Here is a 17,602-nt window from a genome sequence, read left to right on the forward strand (position 1 = left end):
CCCCCAATTTAGGGTAAAAGGCTAACGTAGCTTTCATCGGTAAAATAGGATTTCATGCATGCTCCCCAAAAGAAAAGGAAACCGTGTCTTATCTCAATCCCGCATTGTGATTGTCCTTGGGCTCAGGTGATGAAAGAGTGAATGCGGAATATGATACCAGTGAGCACCCTACCGTGATAGAAGTTTAGGTGGTTATTTTCTAACAAATATGCCCAAGACCTTTCGATTTGGGATAAGCATGGCTACCTGATGTGTGACGGCCTGTATACCGGGTCATAGGTCTATGTATACACCCCAGATTTTATTTCTTTAGTTGCTTCTAATTGACCATTTCTATTGTTTCACGTTATTGTACGAATACTAAGCTCTCATTCTGAAAATGCCACGTATTTGGATTTGATGATGCTCTCGAGTCAATTTGCATAACGGATTGAGGAGGTATCTCTATGCATTCACATTGATTTATACCTGTATCTATTGACGGCTAAAATGCCAGTATATTTCATAGTGTTTAGTATATCATATAGTTATATCATTGACTACTATAAATGTACTTCATAGTCAAGAAACATGTATAGCACCGGGGACTATCGAATGCATTCAAGTAAACGATATTTGACTCTCACGAAACGCTGTACCAGCAGACCGCTAGGACTCTCGAATGAAACATCGTCATTCTCCCAGAAAAGAGCGTCTTGTTATCCACCTTTATGATTTTCTCCTGCAATTGAGTAAATGCTCTCTCAACCTGCCCATACAGCAGCGGCACATACACATAAAAATGCCCATGAGACAATATGCGATATCTTCAACTCTCGTAGTCCACCTTCCAGTAAAGGATCATGTTCTTTCTGTTATTCTTCTATATACATGAGAGACGCGGAATCACGATGAGCTTAGACTATCAACCGGAAGTATTGATTAGGTGATCTGGCAATGTTTCTACTGAAGCATCACAACTCCAAAGACACCGACATATCCGAAATCTCTCGTTCCAAACAGTGATAGTATGGCCACGCAGATCTGGAACTTATATCCACAGCCATTATGGAGTACATATGGCGCATAGTAAAACTTAGTTCCCTTTCCAATTAACCCTATGATATTGGGAAGCATAGTCTGCAACCAAGGTAAAAGCGGGTCATAACAATGGAAGCCCTCGTCGCCCAGGTTGCCCAATAAGCTCAGATAATAAAGGATATTACTTAGCCACACAAAGGACACAGGTATTCTGGCTATGAATTATACCCTCATTGAGCCACCCTTCCGTTATAGAAGTACGATTTCGAATATCCGAGACGAAGTAATCCTATTTGGAACGATAACCGGTACCTGAGATTCCATGAGCATAGGGCTTTGGAGATCGACAACATTTGGTGAAGGAAAAGCTCCTTGGGTGCTTTCTTTCGACTTCATGTGTTATTTGTGTTATTACTTGTATAATGGTTTCTCCTGTCCACTGTTTCAAGTATTTGGACGTGACGTTCGTCTTGACCCAATTTCCATAATAGAACGCCATTAGGACACTTCTCGCTCTATAGCTTCTTCCATGCGTGTTCATCTCGCATTGATCGATGAGATCTTAGAGCAGTCAAAAAAATATATACATATGCAGACGCATCTCGTATTCAAAAAGGAAATGTTGTAGTGTACACTTTTTTGAAAGGAATGGATGATCCAGCATGAAGTTGGATTTGACGAACTAGAAGGCATTTGACCCTTATAATAGTAGTGGGGAAGCCTTGTCCTCTTTCCCTTCTACTCCTACGCTCTACTGACCAAGACGACCGCCTAGTGATCCTAATCCATGGCCGAAGACTGATACTAGAAACTCCCGTCCTCAAACAGCGATCCTAGGACCTGGCACCTAAGATCTGAAACTTCCCAAAGCACAACAGTTTCTGCATTCTGCATCCAAAACCCTGACACGATGATCGCCCCGAAACCGGACATAGTTTTCTTGCTCCTCCAATTTTATGCGAGCTTAGTAAAACGCGAACTCGACATGCCCTAGTCGGGCTAGGACGTTGCTGATCGATTTATTGGCATTACGCGACACAAATACCTCCAATGAATAAAAATGTGCCGTGTCAGATGTACCTGCATCAGTTGGTTTTGCGTGTGTGGCTCTGGGTACCATATGCATGCAAGGGATTTGAGGCTGTGACGGAAGTACGAAAGGAGAAACTACCCGCTAGGTAGTACAGATTTAGGTTTAAAAATGTGATATAGCAATGTTGAGGAAAATCCAGCCTCCGAACGGGTCGTTGTCCCTTGCATGCCGGATATTGCTCCATGGTTTGTGCGCTGGATAGGCCGGATCTAAATAAGGCGATCAGTTCAAACATGTATGTATTGTCATAGTTGATCAATCTCATCTATCTATAGACATTGAAACATTTGTGCTGCATATTTCTATTTGTGTGTTGACATCTAGCCCGAAATATCCCAGGCCCCAACTCCAACAGCAAAAGGCAAAAAACCCCAGAAATAAAAAGAAAAGAGGGCACCGGATCATTGTACGCTGCGTTAGATCGTTGTCCCTTATCTCACCAACTAAAAGACTCCTCAATATATCGCAACCCCCGATACCCCTGCCGCATGGTTTGATATACCGCAGCCCGAACCTCGTCAGCCATCGCAGGCGGTCCACACACGAGTACCGCCGCCGAGCAACTACTGAGCTGAGCTTCGTGCGCATGCGTCAAAACAAGCGACTGCAGATCAGGTCGCCCCCGACCAACCTCAATAGCATTCCCGGGGAGTCCTTCGCGCAGCGCCGAGCATTCGCCCGACGCCCTCACCGGCGTGGACGAGGTCACATAGAAGGAAGCCCGGAAATCATCACGAGCGAGGGCCGAACTCAGTTCTCGGGCGGCAATGTCTTGGACGAACGCCTCCTGCCGACTCATCCAGACCAGGTGGATATATTGGATACGAGTCGGGCTTTCCACTTCATCGGCGCACCGTGCCAGGTGATCTTGGATGTACGGTACCGCTGCTGCAATCCCTGTTCCGCCGGCGATTAATAAAACGGACTCGTAATTCCATAGGGGGAACTGTTCGCCGTATGGGCCTTCTAATAGGATCGTTGTATCCAATGTCCGGCCGGGAGATTGGACGCATTGTTGTCGGAGGTGGCGCGTCCAGCCGTCGAAGGGCCGGATCCAGAAAATTAGTCGTAATTTTTGTGCCTGGTCAACTGACGGTATATCTTCCGGTGGAGTTCGTGAGCCGGACGAACTATCGGAGAGTAAGGGGATCTGTGTTACATCTACGATATCATCATCCTTTGTAAAGGGGGGTGTTTGCGTTTTAGTGGGAAGTCTCGTCTCGTATGACCATGACCCCAGAGTAAATGGATGGTTTTCCCATCCTGTAAGCCGGAACGGTTGGTAGAGGTAGTAGTATTGCCCTGGGGTGGGTTGAAGCCGCCCTGATCCGGGAATAACCTCTAATCGGATTACATCGGAGGCGTTGTCGTAGGTTGCTGAGCTGCGCGTGTACTGGATGCTTTTACCTATATTGGTGTGAACGTGGAGATTACAATATACGAGACGGATCATGCGTAGAAGTCGGTCCGCGGCCCAAAATGCTACGGCAGGCCATAACCATGTCCAGTACTCGTGGTCTGCAAAGATGACGGTGTGGCTGCCGGATTAGATGGTTAGATTGAGTAGTAGGTTGTAGGGAAGGTGGTACGACTCACTAAAAGCAACCCACTAAGGCTGCGATGGAGAAAAGAATGTGCAGAACGAGGAATGTCTCATATGTTCTTCTTCGGAGCCATTCAATGGCAAAGGGTGCCAGCAAAAACATTGCCACCATGGCCTATGTCACAATTAGTATCAAGACTGGTGTCGGTCCTTTGTACCACGATATGCAATGCATACTACTGTTCCCCAAAAGAGATACGGTTTCCGAAGTTTCTTCGTGGCATTTCCGTCTATACAGGGTACTGTCAATGATTGAAACGAGATACTGTCATGGCTGGGGGCTTACTCTGGATGAACAGTACCAGATATAGCACTGTATGGACAAGTGCCTGAATAGTCGCAATCCAGGCAATGTGCCGGTGGAAAAGATTGAACGTGGAGAAGCTCCATCCAGTCGCCCAGATAAAAACATTATTGCGACCCGCAAAGAGCCAAATAAGAGGAAGATTGGCGAACGAAAGAACACCGGTGCGGTCTGCAGCATAGCGTATAAGTTGGGCGGAGATCATGGGCCAGCTAAACAGATATTAGTATGATAGAGAGTGGAGCATCCTGGCAAACGCACTATATATTGTCGGGAAATATCCGATAGCTCACAGATGACAGGACTATACTGAGCAGCCAGAAGAGGAAAACAATGATCGCTTCTATACGAGTGGGGAATGTCCACCAAAGCAGACGTCGACCTCGCGATGGCTGCGGACTCGGGATAAGAACATAGGTCGCTACCCAGTGGTATATTGCGGCCAAAGGCGTATATATCACGCATGATAACACGAACTGGCTGGTATTCACACGGATACCCTTCGACTGCAGTATCTGTTGGATTAACCGGTGAAGGATTCCAATCGCCAAAATGAACATCCAGAACGAATATCCGGCGAGGCTGTTGATGCTGATCAACGACTGAGATGGTAGTCAATGGAGCGGATGACCTCTTACCCATATACAGTATGGGTCCAGACCTCAAACTCCCAAGTATCCTGTGAAGTCGCGGTATTAATCGGTGGTCCTGGACTAAGCCGTGGAGAGACATACTATTGTTCGGAAAACGCGGCGATAAAACGTTGCTGACAAGAGAACGGGGTAATCAGCTGGGTCCGACCGGGGAACTTCTCCAAAGTCAACAATCCTCATCCGACTAATCGAATCTTCAGTTAGATTGGCAGCTAGCGCTTCTCGTGGAATCAAGTCAACCTGCGCGAACTGCTGGCAGTAAGATTGGAACTGAGCAAATCCCACCGATCGCTCATATGGTTCACAGTATAAGTCCGCTGCGGCATAGATTGATGTAACTTTGTACGTGTTTTGACAGCGCGATCCCCAGAGCCCTGGGGCTACCTCAGCGGGTGTAGTGAACGTAACATAATCATATGCCGTGTACACGGCCGTCACGCAACGCTCGGAAAGGGGCCTGCTATATGTAAATGACGCATGAAGCACCAACAACAGCCACCCTGGCAGCAGCATGGCTGTGTTAAAGATTGGATAGGGACAAAAGGGAAAAGAGATCGAAAGAAGAGAGATTGAGTCTAGCGGGGCCTCTGACTGATCCTCCTAGCGTGATCCGGCGAGCCAGGCCATACAATGGCTTGGTGGACCCACAACGGAAAATGCATGATAGTCGATCTAGAGAGCGACCAGGATGGGAGGGAATAAGACAGGGAGGTCAACAGCCCTAGGTACAGCTTCGGAAAATCTTTTATCACATTAATATGCAGCTCCGAGAACTTCAGGTCCCGCTGTGGTATGTGCTGGTATTATCTGATCGCGATGATATTGATCTGGTGATCCTGACCGCTTTATCTAATCTGATCATCCATCAGATAGCAGGCGTGCGCCGATTGGTCCACCGCGTCGTATCCAAGTGTGGACCACGGATACCTGAGGCAGAAAGACCACACAAATTGTTTCCCAGGGAAAGTAGAGTACCCCTTGTCAAAGAGAACTATTGGAAACCCCCTCAACGTACTAAGGCAGCGATAGATAAAATTCAAATCCCGATAGTATCATGTTAGCTAGATCCAATTAAACACAGCAGAACATAGCCATTCCCTGCCAGTCAACTATCCCAAAGACGTTGTGCAGCCTGCAAGGCCCTGCATTCCTCATCCACAATACTGGGCAATTCTTTCTCCAATTTGGGATACTCGGTTATACAATTTAGAATTTTTCGAGCTCGATGGGCACCTCAGCTAACACTACTTCAATAGCATAGTTGACGAATACACTCTTGCCGATGCTACCAAAGGTGCCGGTGTGAAGCGGTTTATCCAGTTTGCCTTGATGATCGTCCGAGCCGGAGGCTCCTGCTCAGGTCAAGGAAGCTTGAGAGGCATACAAGCAGAACGCGACAGATATCAAGGCTCTCAGTGCAAAGACAAATGTCCAGCTCTTCTACTCTTGGGTTATCTGAGTGGAAGGATTTGTACCTCGACTTTAAGTATTATCACCTTCGAGGATTATGTCAAGGACGCACTACAAGCTCAACGGGGACTATCAAGGCTGAGGGAGATTTATTGCAACTTATATCAGCGATTGCGCTGCGACTTTGCGGGAGATAATGAATAATAGTTTAGGCCGAGAAACTATCCTTCCACATAATAGAATTAAGCTACCCGTACGGGAATGGTCGTGCTTCTAAAATTAGTACATAGGTTATAACCAACGGAGTGAACCATCATGGAACCTTTGCGACTCAGAGGGTCAACTACTCCGCATCTCTACCCCCCCAGGTGGTAATTTATAATCTGTCAAACACCTAACAAGTATGGTAATTCATGTCAACCCCCTACCTTCACCTCTAAGGATTACCGGTACTTTGGTTTCCTTAGTCCATTTGTGAAATTCAATACTGGCACAGCCCAATGTTAGGAACCAGGATTATCAATCACCTCGCAAAGCTCGTTCCCCCGTTACAGTTAATATCCATTGCTGGAAGTCCTCTCTAGCGCTGGAGCAACAGTCTGACATGCAGACTATGACTAGCCCGAAGGTTTGAACAAAGCTTTACCGGGGTCGACGTGTTGATGCTCATTTCATACGCATCGATCCAAATCGAGTACCGGTCTGAGGTTTACCACCATCCCTCTAAACAGAAGACGAACTTACATCCATCAACACCACTATAGGCACATAAAAACGCAATAAGAGCAGCTCACCGCAGTAGCGTCTCTAACATATCCTATTCCTCCCTTGTCTTCGGCGGGAACTTCGAGAAAACCAGCTTTTGTCATGTCATGGGCGCCCATCTCGCAACGGAGACCGACCTAGCGACAGAACTCCCTCGCCCTATAGCCCTATTGACCTACATCGCTATTTGCGAGGGACTTTACTCCGACTTATTCTCGATCTACCTGGCTTTGTTTGACCAACGGAATCTGGTCGAGGAGATTACAATCCCGCAGTCAGGGTCCGGGCTGGGTATCGCGTGGGCTAAACGCAATGGGATTGGCGAAGCTACCGCAAATATGATAGTGTCATATACGGCAGGCCCGGAGATATTACGATTTTTGAACCAGGTGGTGCTTTTGTCTAGGCCTGAGGTGATGTCTCTAGGGGAAACTGTTCGGCTTCTGGGAAGGGCTGTTGGAAAAAGTAGCCGATTCGGGAGATCTCGCCGGACGAATGTGCTCCTTTGCCGCAAGTTAGGGGTGCGTTTACGTACCGCAATGTGAAAATTGAATAAGGAGTATACGTCATGTTGGGAGACATTCAGGAGGAGTGAGGCGGCTGTGGTGTTGCTATTGCTAGGGGAGATATTAGCTAGGGAGCTGGAGCGATTTGAAACGACTTTTAAGGGGAATGTCGGAAAGGTTTGTGAATATCATTACTGGGCGATCGCAAAGGGTAGCATTATTTGGTTTCGGGAGTCGTGGATGTATGTACACAGTACATCGCTGAAGACGGGCTAACATCTAATTTGGCATTCACCAGATACTCAGAACCTTCTCTGTCATCGCTGTATCGAATGAACTTGAGGGAATATAAGCATAATATAAGCGAACCTTGACGGATGACGTTGACTTGACGACACTACCGGCTATAAATATGTTGTATAGTGAAGGCAAATTATTCAACAACGTTCCCCAGAAGATATTTTGTTGCCGAAGACACTGTTATATCGCCAACATGGAGAAGGACGACGTGAAAGATAAACATGGTGATGCTATCCATGAGGGAGACTACGTCTTCACCCGAATTCGTGGTGGGTCTCATCAAGGGGAGGTACGGAAGAGCCCTTGGTCTTATGTGGTTTACACAAGCTCAAGTTATGGGGCCAATAGACTAATGATTTCACTGACATAGGTTGAAAAGATTGTGATCGATGAACAAGAAGCCGAAGAGGAAGGTGTGAAAAATCCCCCTAAGGTAAGAGGACTACGCTGCGGTTATGGAAGCTATGATACTGACGGGAAGGTCTACATTTTTCAAGGTGGTGTTTCATGATCAGCGCGGCAAAAGAGTTGCGCATAACCCAGGAACCTTGGAAAGGATTAATCAATAGGGTGGGGAGCTTGTTGACAACTATAACTGTCACTTGGAGATTCTGAACGGGCTTCCTTTTACAACCTATTCTTGCACTCGAACAGTCTCAATATGACAATTGCACAATTTGTCTCGGCCATAAATTTCTTTATATACATAGCACATCCCAAGTGCCTATCCCCCCAGAAATGGAGTGCTCACGATGTAATATAACCCCGACCGCCGACCATCGCTTTGTTCACGGTGAAGCAAAGAAGAATTAGTGTATTAGTGTACACTGACCGGAGCACCAAGGTCACCATAGATTACTAATCCTCTACTGATATTTGACTGGATGCTGGACATCACATTCATTCTTCGAGTTCTTGAGGTTGTGTTCCAGTTGATGACATAGTCGTGACGTTCACTGCCACCAGTCAACGGACGACGGGTAACTTCTCCGTACCGGCTTGACCTATCACCGATGGCCCAAGTTATCGTATCCCCAACCAACCCTACTAGATGGATCGACTTGGGTTCTGTCTAATCACTGAGACAGGAAATTTGTGGAGGCCTGCTCTCAGTGCCGGTTGCTTATCCCTATTCTTCCTTCTGCCAATGGCCCATTATGATGTTCCCAAGTTAGCTTGTGCAAACCTTATCACGTCAATGGCTTACATCCCTTCACTCTTAAGACAACAGATTCCCAGTATATAATCAATGAACTGATATATACCAGGTCTGAATCACTCAATTGAGCACCCCACTTTCATCTGACAATTGACAAGGCCTCAATCGCATTCCTTACCCTCTCAACTGACAGTAACACCTTGTGCATTACATCCGATGCAAAATGTCGCAGAGCCCTGCCTGCGTCCAGCAGAATGTTGGCTGCCATGCTTATGAAGAGGATCTCCATGTGCGCCGCTCCTTACCGCCCCTCTTCCTCCCACCTCTCCTGGACGACGAGTTCGATGCCGATATCAACATCCCTCCCGCTTCACTGCTTCAAGGCACCCCGGGACACCGATTCGAGCACGGGCAGGTTACACCACCATTAGATAACGCGCGAGTTCCACCGCCGAGCGTTGCGGACAACCGGACACCATCTCGATTGCACGATGATGTTGTTCTCAGACAATGGTTGAGTGATATGCCCAGCGCGGCGCAGCGCTTGCTCGCAGCGGACCTCACTATCAACAAGAGCTGTGTCAAGTTGAGGCAGTCAAGCCACCACAAAGTGGTTAAAGCGCATCTGCCAATTCTTCAAAACCGTCGAGCATCCACGGGTACTGATGTGAGGTTTGGAAATGTATTGGACGAAAAGTATGACAATCTGGCTGAATTGCTTTCCGATTTGCATCTATGAGGTGGCGGAGTTGGTACTCACGCGAAAGAATTGGGATTAAAAGTACTGGATTATGGGGTATTGTAAATATTGAACGAATGTGTTACATGTAATATATAGACACATAATATTTGGACTTTCTTTAACTACTATTTCTTGGCTCTCCTCATGCCCCTTCCTTACTGTACTTCCCCCCCTTTATTTTATTTTATTTTTTATTTTTATTTTTATTTTTTCATTTTTGCCATTCTGTTCACAGCAATATACCGTTAGTGTAGGAGATTTGACGCTTATTGGTAATCTCCAAAGACCTCAGTATTTGTCCAACATATGTAATCCTATACAATGTAGGATTCCGACCTGCCCGGGAAAGCCTGACCTGCAGTTTGCTTGCGGGCCTCATTGAATGCCCCATTAGATACCGTAATTGTTGGAATTACTAGAACAGGAGAGAAGTGAAGTAAAAACCCTTGATTAGGGTTTCCATGAGCGAGTGACTCGGATGACATCACCCTTACGATCGCATTCAAGCCCACTTTCTTCGCAGGAAAGCGTCTTTGATACTTCGTTACTTTTGGCTTCCAGGAGAAAATACGACACTCCCACTATGCCCGGCTTTCCAAATCTCGTCCAGCAGTTTATCAACACTGCGATCGCGTTCTTCCGACAGCTACAGGACCGCCATGTCGGATGGCCAACGCTCATCCGGAAGACGGGCGAATTCACGCGTGAGAAGCAACCGCTACTGAAAAAGCTCAAGATACTTCTGCTCTTCAATCCTATCACCGAGTGGATCGATCGCACACATCTTCTACGGCTATGGACACATGAAAGAACTCTAAGAGCGGGTATGTCGGCTCTCGGCGCGTCTCGGGAGATCAAACCCACTTATTAACGTTATTGTAGGCAGGGTAGAAAGGAGGCCCCAGTCACACTCCGAAATCAAAAGCTTCATCGAATTCTACCAGATCGATATGTCCCACTTCGAACCGTCAGACCCAGAGGCCTACGAGACGTTTGAGGACTTCTTCATCCGGAAGCACGCACCCGGCGTGCGACCGATCTACGAAGCAGAGGATCCCAGTAAAGCAATCATAGTGGCTGACTCGCGCGTTGTGGTGTATCCGACCGTAGAAGCAACATGCCAATTGTGGATCAAGGGAAACGAGTTTAGCATCGGCCGTCTCATCCGCGATGAGGCCCGTGCAAAGCGGTGGGACCATGGTGCAGTCGCTAGCTTTCGCCTCAGTCCTCAAGACTACCATCGATATCATTCTCCCGTGGATGGAACGGTGAAGTGGTTCAAAGCGATTTCGGGCGATTATTATCAGGTGGATCCGTTGGCATTGCAGAGTTCGGTTAATGTCCTGACGGAGAATGCACGGTGCTGTGTCTGTATTGAAAGTAAGGAGTTTGGAGATGTTCTCTTTGTCGCTATCGGCGCCACGGATGTGGGTACTGTGGAGTAGGTGTTATGTGCGCTGATGGTTGTGGTCATTCGCTAACTGGTTGTGTAGGATCCACCAACATATTCGAGAAGGACATCATGTAAAGAAAGGAGATGAAATCGGTCTCTTCCAGTTTGGCGGGTCGAGCATCATCGTAGCATTTGAACAAGGGCACATCCAGTTTGATGAGGATTTGGAGAAACTCAGTCATCAGAAGATTATGGTGGATGTTGAAGTTGGTATGAGTATGGGCCGGGCGACAAAGTCGGTGGCTTGAAATGAATCTATAGCGTTGAGGCGTTGATTGCTCTGTTATTGGTATACCTAGTGTGTCTGTAGTTGTTTGTAGTTGATATCGCAGTGGCACACATAGCTGATAGCCTGACCAAGCACCTGACAATAAATACCATTTTAGGTCTAGGGCGGGATCGAATCTTTCTCTCGTTCTTTATGTCGAATCGGGAGGAGTTACGGGTCTGAAGATTGGAGATTCTTTCCGCACAGGAATGACAGGAATGACCCAGAAGTGTCTCATAGGATTGCATGAATTGGTGAGTTTGTGCTTTCCATGCTTGTTTGTTGGATCTTTTCTTTGGTCAACTTTCATATCTGAACTCAATCTGGCTGGAAAAAGGTGTGTTGAGACGGAGAGTCACTTGTCTGAGTAGATGAAAGGTGATTCGAGACCTACACCCACCCTCTTGAGAAAGTGACATTTCACAATACACGTGGCAAGGAAAACTATACGCTTGGCGAGAGTCACGCAACTTGAGATATAAAGGGTACCACCTGAAGCTGCAATGCAGATGGTACTGTTCACTTGTGGATTGATATATGCATGGCCGGGCCAGTCTCTATGGAGGACAGAATGCCCTCAGCAATCTCTTGGGCCCTGTGAATGGCTTTATCTCCGCTCAGGATTCTCCTGGTGGCGCTGCAAAATTACTGTATCAAGGTTCGGCTCAATCGAGGATTCCGATCCTGGGCTATGTTATCCAATGCGTATCTTCATGATAAGATTGTCATCTCGCCTCAAATTAAAGGTGATTTGACCGTCCATCCGTTTCTCCAGGTTCCAAGCGAGATAAACAACACTTTCACCACGCGAGACACGTTGCGCTAATGCATCGGCTCTAGCGTGGGAATTGGTTATGGTTGCTTCAATGTTGCACCGTGACGGTCCATGCTATTAATAAAGTTACATATTTAGAATATGGGCAATCACTCAACTTGCGGTGGATGAAGATTATCAGACTCAGGATGTGGTCGCGTTCAGGCCCCCCGATATCCGACGTGCCCAATCAACTCCAATTTGCAACAGGTTTCCAGCGGAGCAAGAGATTTCGGAGATGTCAGCAGGGTTACGAAGGATTCCTTAGTATTCTATTGGCTCTTATGCCGGGTAGCAGAGGTGAATACGAGGCAAGATCGGCATCGACCATCCGCAACAAGGTTACCTCCTAAGGTCGCACGCCCCTCTTATCTGTGCCAATACTCTGGGGTTTGATGCGACGGTGGTGGAAAAAGACCCTAGTCATGGATGGCCCAATTGACCATATCTGCTGTGTCAGCCAATGGTTATTGATATATCCAAGACACTGACTCGAGCAACAAAATGCTTGTGCGCACTATCGCGTTCCCTTTGGGTAGCTTATGAGCAACATCTCCTTCGCTTACAAGTACGGCTCGTTCGCCCATTGTGTTTGTTTTCCCAATCGATCTGCAGTTCTCCCTTGTCTATAGCGATGGGCAACAATTCAGTTGATATATCCGAGGGATACAATCCTGCCTCAGGGCCGGGGAGCACGCAGCGCTCCAAGCTCTACCGCATATATTCCTATCCGTGGTTCCAGATAGTGTTAATAAGTTTGATATGCTTTTGCTGTCCTGGTGTGAGTTTTTATCCACGTCGCAAACATAAGTGGGTCACGATGCTAACGCTCTATATTTGACCTAGATGTATAATGCCCTGACTGGCCTCGGGGGCTCTGGTCAGGTCGATCAGACCGTAGCCGCAAATGCAAATGTAGCTCTACTCTCTGCAATGGCGGCAACAGCACTCTTCGTTGTCGGGCCTATTTTCGATCGGGTTGGTCCCCGAGTTTGTCTACTACTTGGGGGATGGACATATCCATTGTATTCCGGAAGTCTTCTGTGCTTCAATGGTAGGTTGCAGCCGTATCTTTGATCTTCTGACGTTTGGACTAATGTCGTTATAAGCCACGGGGAACGGCGCTTTTGTGATCGCCGCCGGAGCCATCCTCGGTATCGGTGCCTCCTTCCTTTGGGTGGCTCAAGGTGCTATTATGACGACGTATGTCCCGGAATCGCAGAAAGGTCGCGCTATCGCAGTCTTCTGGATTATCTTCAATCTCGGAGGGGGCGTTGGCTCCTTGGCCAGTTTCGGGCTCAATTATCACTCCTCTACCTCAACAGTTTCAGACAGCACGTATATCGCCTTGCTAGTTATTATGGCTATTGGATGGCTCATGGGGGCCCTCATCTGCCCGCCAAGGTCGGTCCGGATTTCCACTTTGCAGGCCCAACCGGAAAGTGACAAGAATTGGATGAGGGTAGCTAAACTCACAGTGACCACTGTGGCCAACTGGAGAGTGCTCAGCATGCTCCCTCTTTTCTTCTGCGCCAACGTATTCTATTCATATCAGCAGAATATCGTCAACGGGATGGCATTCAATATCCGTACTCGCTCCCTTAATGGGGCCTTGTACTGGATCGCGCAGATGTTCGGCGGCCTCATTATGGGCGTTCTTCTCGATATCCCGGGCCTCAATCGCCAATGGAGAGCGCGGATCAACTGGCTGTTTCTCGTTGTCACCGGCATGGCTATCTGGGGCGGTGGATACGCATTCCAGCTATGGTTTGATCGGCGTCTAGCGGAGGGAAAGAAGCAAGACATTGACTTCTCTGATAACGCCATCTCCGTCGGGCCTATGTTTCTCTATATCTTCTACGGCATGTATGATGCATTCTGGCAGTCATTCTGTTATTGGCTTATGGGGGCCCAATCAAACTCCCCAGCCGTGGCGGCTATTCTGGTTGGAGCGTACAAGACCTTCCAGAGTGTGGGGGGTGCGATGGCATGGCGAATCGGCGCGCAAGAGAAGCCCCCTATGACGCAGCTAGCAATGGACTGGGGTCTCTGTATGGGTGCACTTGTCATTGCGATTCCAGCTGTGTTGGCTGTCACTCTCACTAGTACCGACCCAGAATCCCTGGATGAGATTGATATGAAGAATGCCCAGGCCGATGCTTCTGTCGATGGCCCTCGACCCTAGAGTGGCACATAGTTGCTTGACTTTTCCAACTACTGCGAATGAGGATGGTGTCTCTCCACGAAGTCTGCGACATCATCTGCTCCTGGTCATCGTAGCTAGGCTCGAATACATGGGCGATTTTTGCGGGGCGAGCGATGGCAATGGTGTGAACAGTGTTTTCTTCATTCTCTGACTAAGACTAGTAAATGTGACATTGGGAAGATACGCATTTCTTTTGGATATAAATATTTTCATCAGCTCCATGCAAGTCAATGCGGAATAGATTTCATCACTTGAAACTTCGGACAATAACCTAAATCTCGTCATATCAGCGCTCATGATTGGGATATAACTCTCACGGCATTTGCGTTTCGATAGCTGAGGGCTCAAGCTCCTCCATGGGGCAAATTACCGTCTTCAGGTAATCACTGGAAAAGGTAAAAGCGGCCCGCGGAATGGGATTGTGCAACCAATGCTGAGGATAATGACATGTTTTTAGCCCCAAACGAGAGAAATTTGTCCGCGAGTGGACGCGGATCATTCAGGGTTCCCCGTGGGGTAATAGTGAAATTGCGGAGAAGCTTTGGCTATCCTAGTCCTTGGTATGTCAACGATAGGTCTTCGTGAACCGTTTATACTGACCCTTGAATATATAAATTCATAGTCGGAATGTGGTCGTAGCCCGGTATCCTGATGTGTACTCCAGAGTCATCTGGTTAAACGCAATGGAAAAGCCAGTTGTTGAAAAGCCTTCTTTTGCTGCTGCTGATGAGTATGGGCGCCATCAGCCCGGTAGACTTATCCGTCGAGGTCAGATATGACAATGGAGAATTGCGAGACATATTACGGTCGCCGTATGTCTTCGGAGCGGAGATTCTGGCCTCGTTTTGGCGGGTTTTCCTTTGGCTACGGTATGGCGGTGGTACCGACTCCCAACACGCGCAGGATCGACATAAAAACTAACCTCACCGATTCTGTATCATAGACCAAAGTGTTATTTCCCTCATCTTGGTGATAACGCAGGTCCGACAGCAGTATCCAGAGACAGCCCCGGAAAGTCCATAGTATGACTTCCACGTTGGCTTCATGACAGGCCTGTTTGAGCTTGGTGCTTTCATAGGCTGTTTGTTCCTCCCGTCCATCGCGGGCCACATTTCCAGCAAAGGGGGCTTGACGGTGGCCATCGTGGTCTACGTTATTGGCGCAGCCATTCAGACGGCTTCGATGAATTATGGCACATTGGTGGGGTCGGTGTAGGTACACTGGCTATGGGTACACCTTTGTACATCTTGAAGATTGCACCTCCTGCTTGAAGGGGATCTTGTACTGGAATCTATCAGCAATGTCATCGGCACAATTGTGGCATACGGATCACCTATAGCACGAGGTCTGCTACCTGCATTACCTCACCATTACCCAGAAGGATTCTGACACATTGAACTAGGTCGATTGGTAGTGATTGGTCATTTTGTTTGCCTTTCCTTCCACAAATCTTCCCGGACTTGGAGATCGGGTGTGCAATCCATTTACTTCCGTTCTCGCCTCAATGGCTGGCTATGTGGGGGAGGGAGGAAGATAGCCTCTCCTCTCTCGCCGAAATTTCGCCGACGGCATGTGCACGATGAGCAAGTACAACTGAAATGGAAAGGTATTCTCTCCGAAGTGAGATGCCAGCGACAAATCCTAGACCAGCAATATCCCCATTATCAGTCTTGCCCACTTCATGTCGCGCTGGAGCAGTGGGCCGCTCTGTTCCGGCTGAATTATTTTCGCTGAACGCTTGTCGCGTTAACGATCCCTTTCTTTCAGCGGATATATCAGTTGTTATCTGCTCTGCCTTTCCAGTCCCTAAACAACCGGTAGTTCGCGGGAATCAATGCGTTCATATCCTATGCACCCACGTTCTTCGATTCTCTCGGAAAGACAACAATACAACCTTCATACTGTCGGGCATGGTCAACATATGCCAGCTTATCGGGGGGCTTCCGATCCTCATGTATCTGGACCGTGTTGACCGACGAAAGCTCGCAATATTCGGAGGTATTTCACTGGCCATACCGCATTTGGTCATGGCCGGACTAGTTGGCCGCCACGGCAGTGACTGGTCATCGCACAAAGTGGTTGGTTGGTTTTGCGTGGCATTTTATGTATATTCCCTTTTTCACTTCGGTCTTGCGGTCGAATTAACATAGTACCAGACATATATGTTCTCATGTATGGCATATCATACGGCCCGCTCGCTTAGGTTCTGCCGGCCGAGGTATTTTCTAATTCGAAACATGCGAAGAGTGTCGGGGCGGCCACTATGATCTGGCTCGCCAATTTTTAGCCACGAGTCAGCATAGAGAAAGAAATGTATTGTTGATAGTGAAAGACGTTATGCCGGAAGTGGAGTTCCCTTGGTGCCTGGGGCATAGTTGCATATACTACTATACCGATTTGAAATTTTAGAATGGTTATACCTTTCTCGTTCCTAACAGCAGAACAATAAACCCAACATGGCTCTGAACCAGTGATTGACTTATACAGGGCATTCTGGTCTCGGTGAGTGCGTACTTGGCCACTCGAACAGTCATGTGGGACTCAGGCTAACTCACGAAGTAGTCTTGTTCTCCCTTGTCCCCGTTCATTATCTGAACATCCAATATCAATTTTCTCTTACAAATAGCCCATGCCATTTCTACACTCCTTACGACATGCTTTACCCCGCCATATACTAGTAAGGATTAGAGGACGGAGCAAGGGGATCTCCGTCTAAACTATAGAAACACCCCGATGGTCGGAAAATACTCCTTCCCCGTTGAAGCGTCCAATCGGGCTTACTTTCTGTCCACACTTACTGGAGCTCCAGATCCTATACATATTTTTGGTGGACTATCGTGCAGCAGTTGTATTTGCCGAACTTTGCCTCCGACTATGGAGGACCCCACGTCATGCAGAAGGAAAGAGACGGAACGATCCGCTGCAAGCTCGATGAGTATTAGGCAATGGGTCACTATCGAGACACCCGGGAGGAGGTTTTGCTTGGCCAGTTGTGGCACGAGGTCGTCTATTGACCCCGCAGAAATGTATGGCCGTGGAGGGAAATTAGGAAGAGTGTCCTCCGAGAGCGGGTTATAGACATCTCCCGGGTGCTTTTCCTCCGAAGGTTACCCCATTTGCTGGAGTACCATGGATAGCACGGCATTCATGAGCACCGCTCTGTGCCGGTGCGGGATAGTCGAAGCTTCTCCAGAATTCATAATGTGGGGTTGGTTTGTTAAATGCGGGGACGCATGTTTCCCCGGATAAACAGACATAAACATAGTTCCCTGTGGAGAATCCTTGCAATCGAGTCATGCTTTCGCT

General features: G+C 47.8%; 6 protein-coding genes across 6 annotated transcripts; 5 read left to right on the plus strand and 1 right to left on the minus strand.

Moving 5' to 3' along the window:
- Positions 1 to 2,549: 2,549 nt before the first annotated feature.
- Positions 2,550 to 5,186, minus strand: BDW43DRAFT_310882 (ferric reductase family protein; the record flags this gene model as incomplete). The annotated part of the gene is made up of 7 exons (XM_032047049.1): positions 2,550 to 3,651; positions 3,710 to 3,831; positions 3,894 to 3,946; positions 4,003 to 4,232; positions 4,282 to 4,602; positions 4,659 to 4,699; positions 4,755 to 5,186. 7 exons carry the CDS (start codon positions 5,184 to 5,186, stop codon positions 2,550 to 2,552), a joined length of 2,301 nt encoding a protein of 766 aa, XP_031900720.1.
- Positions 5,187 to 6,583: 1,397 nt separating this feature from the next.
- BDW43DRAFT_300112 (uncharacterized protein) lies at positions 6,584 to 7,706 on the plus strand (the record flags this gene model as incomplete). Its single annotated transcript, XM_032044844.1, has 5 exons — positions 6,584 to 6,656; positions 6,705 to 6,790; positions 6,848 to 7,369; positions 7,406 to 7,531; positions 7,653 to 7,706. The coding sequence occupies 5 exons, from the start codon at positions 6,584 to 6,586 to the stop codon at positions 7,704 to 7,706; spliced, it is 861 nt and encodes a 286-aa protein (XP_031900721.1).
- Positions 7,707 to 7,847: 141 nt separating this feature from the next.
- Positions 7,848 to 8,223, plus strand: BDW43DRAFT_310884 (DUF2945 domain-containing protein; the record flags this gene model as incomplete). The annotated part of the gene is made up of 3 exons (XM_032047050.1): positions 7,848 to 7,943; positions 8,025 to 8,087; positions 8,152 to 8,223. 3 exons carry the CDS (start codon positions 7,848 to 7,850, stop codon positions 8,221 to 8,223), a joined length of 231 nt encoding a protein of 76 aa, XP_031900722.1.
- Positions 8,224 to 9,036: 813 nt separating this feature from the next.
- BDW43DRAFT_310885 (uncharacterized protein) lies at positions 9,037 to 9,552 on the plus strand (the record flags this gene model as incomplete). Its single annotated transcript, XM_032047051.1, has 1 exon — positions 9,037 to 9,552. The coding sequence occupies one exon, from the start codon at positions 9,037 to 9,039 to the stop codon at positions 9,550 to 9,552; it is 516 nt and encodes a 171-aa protein (XP_031900723.1).
- A 586-nt stretch (positions 9,553 to 10,138) lies between these two features.
- BDW43DRAFT_319545 (putative phosphatidylserine decarboxylase) lies at positions 10,139 to 11,651 on the plus strand (the record flags this gene model as incomplete). The annotated part of the gene is made up of 3 exons (XM_032048937.1): positions 10,139 to 10,379; positions 10,438 to 10,996; positions 11,049 to 11,651. 3 exons carry the CDS (start codon positions 10,139 to 10,141, stop codon positions 11,254 to 11,256), a joined length of 1,008 nt encoding a protein of 335 aa, XP_031900724.1. The 3' UTR covers positions 11,257 to 11,651.
- A 1,073-nt stretch (positions 11,652 to 12,724) lies between these two features.
- Positions 12,725 to 14,275, plus strand: BDW43DRAFT_310887 (putative MFS transporter; the record flags this gene model as incomplete). The annotated part of the gene is made up of 3 exons (XM_032047052.1): positions 12,725 to 12,871; positions 12,937 to 13,144; positions 13,200 to 14,275. The coding sequence occupies 3 exons, from the start codon at positions 12,725 to 12,727 to the stop codon at positions 14,273 to 14,275; spliced, it is 1,431 nt and encodes a 476-aa protein (XP_031900725.1).
- Between the last annotated feature and the right edge of the window lie 3,327 nt (positions 14,276 to 17,602).

This window comes from Aspergillus alliaceus (genome assembly GCF_009176365.1).
Source record: "Aspergillus alliaceus strain CBS 536.65 unplaced genomic scaffold BDW43scaffold_20, whole genome shotgun sequence".
Lineage (NCBI taxonomy): Eukaryota > Fungi > Ascomycota > Eurotiomycetes > Eurotiales > Aspergillaceae > Aspergillus > Aspergillus alliaceus.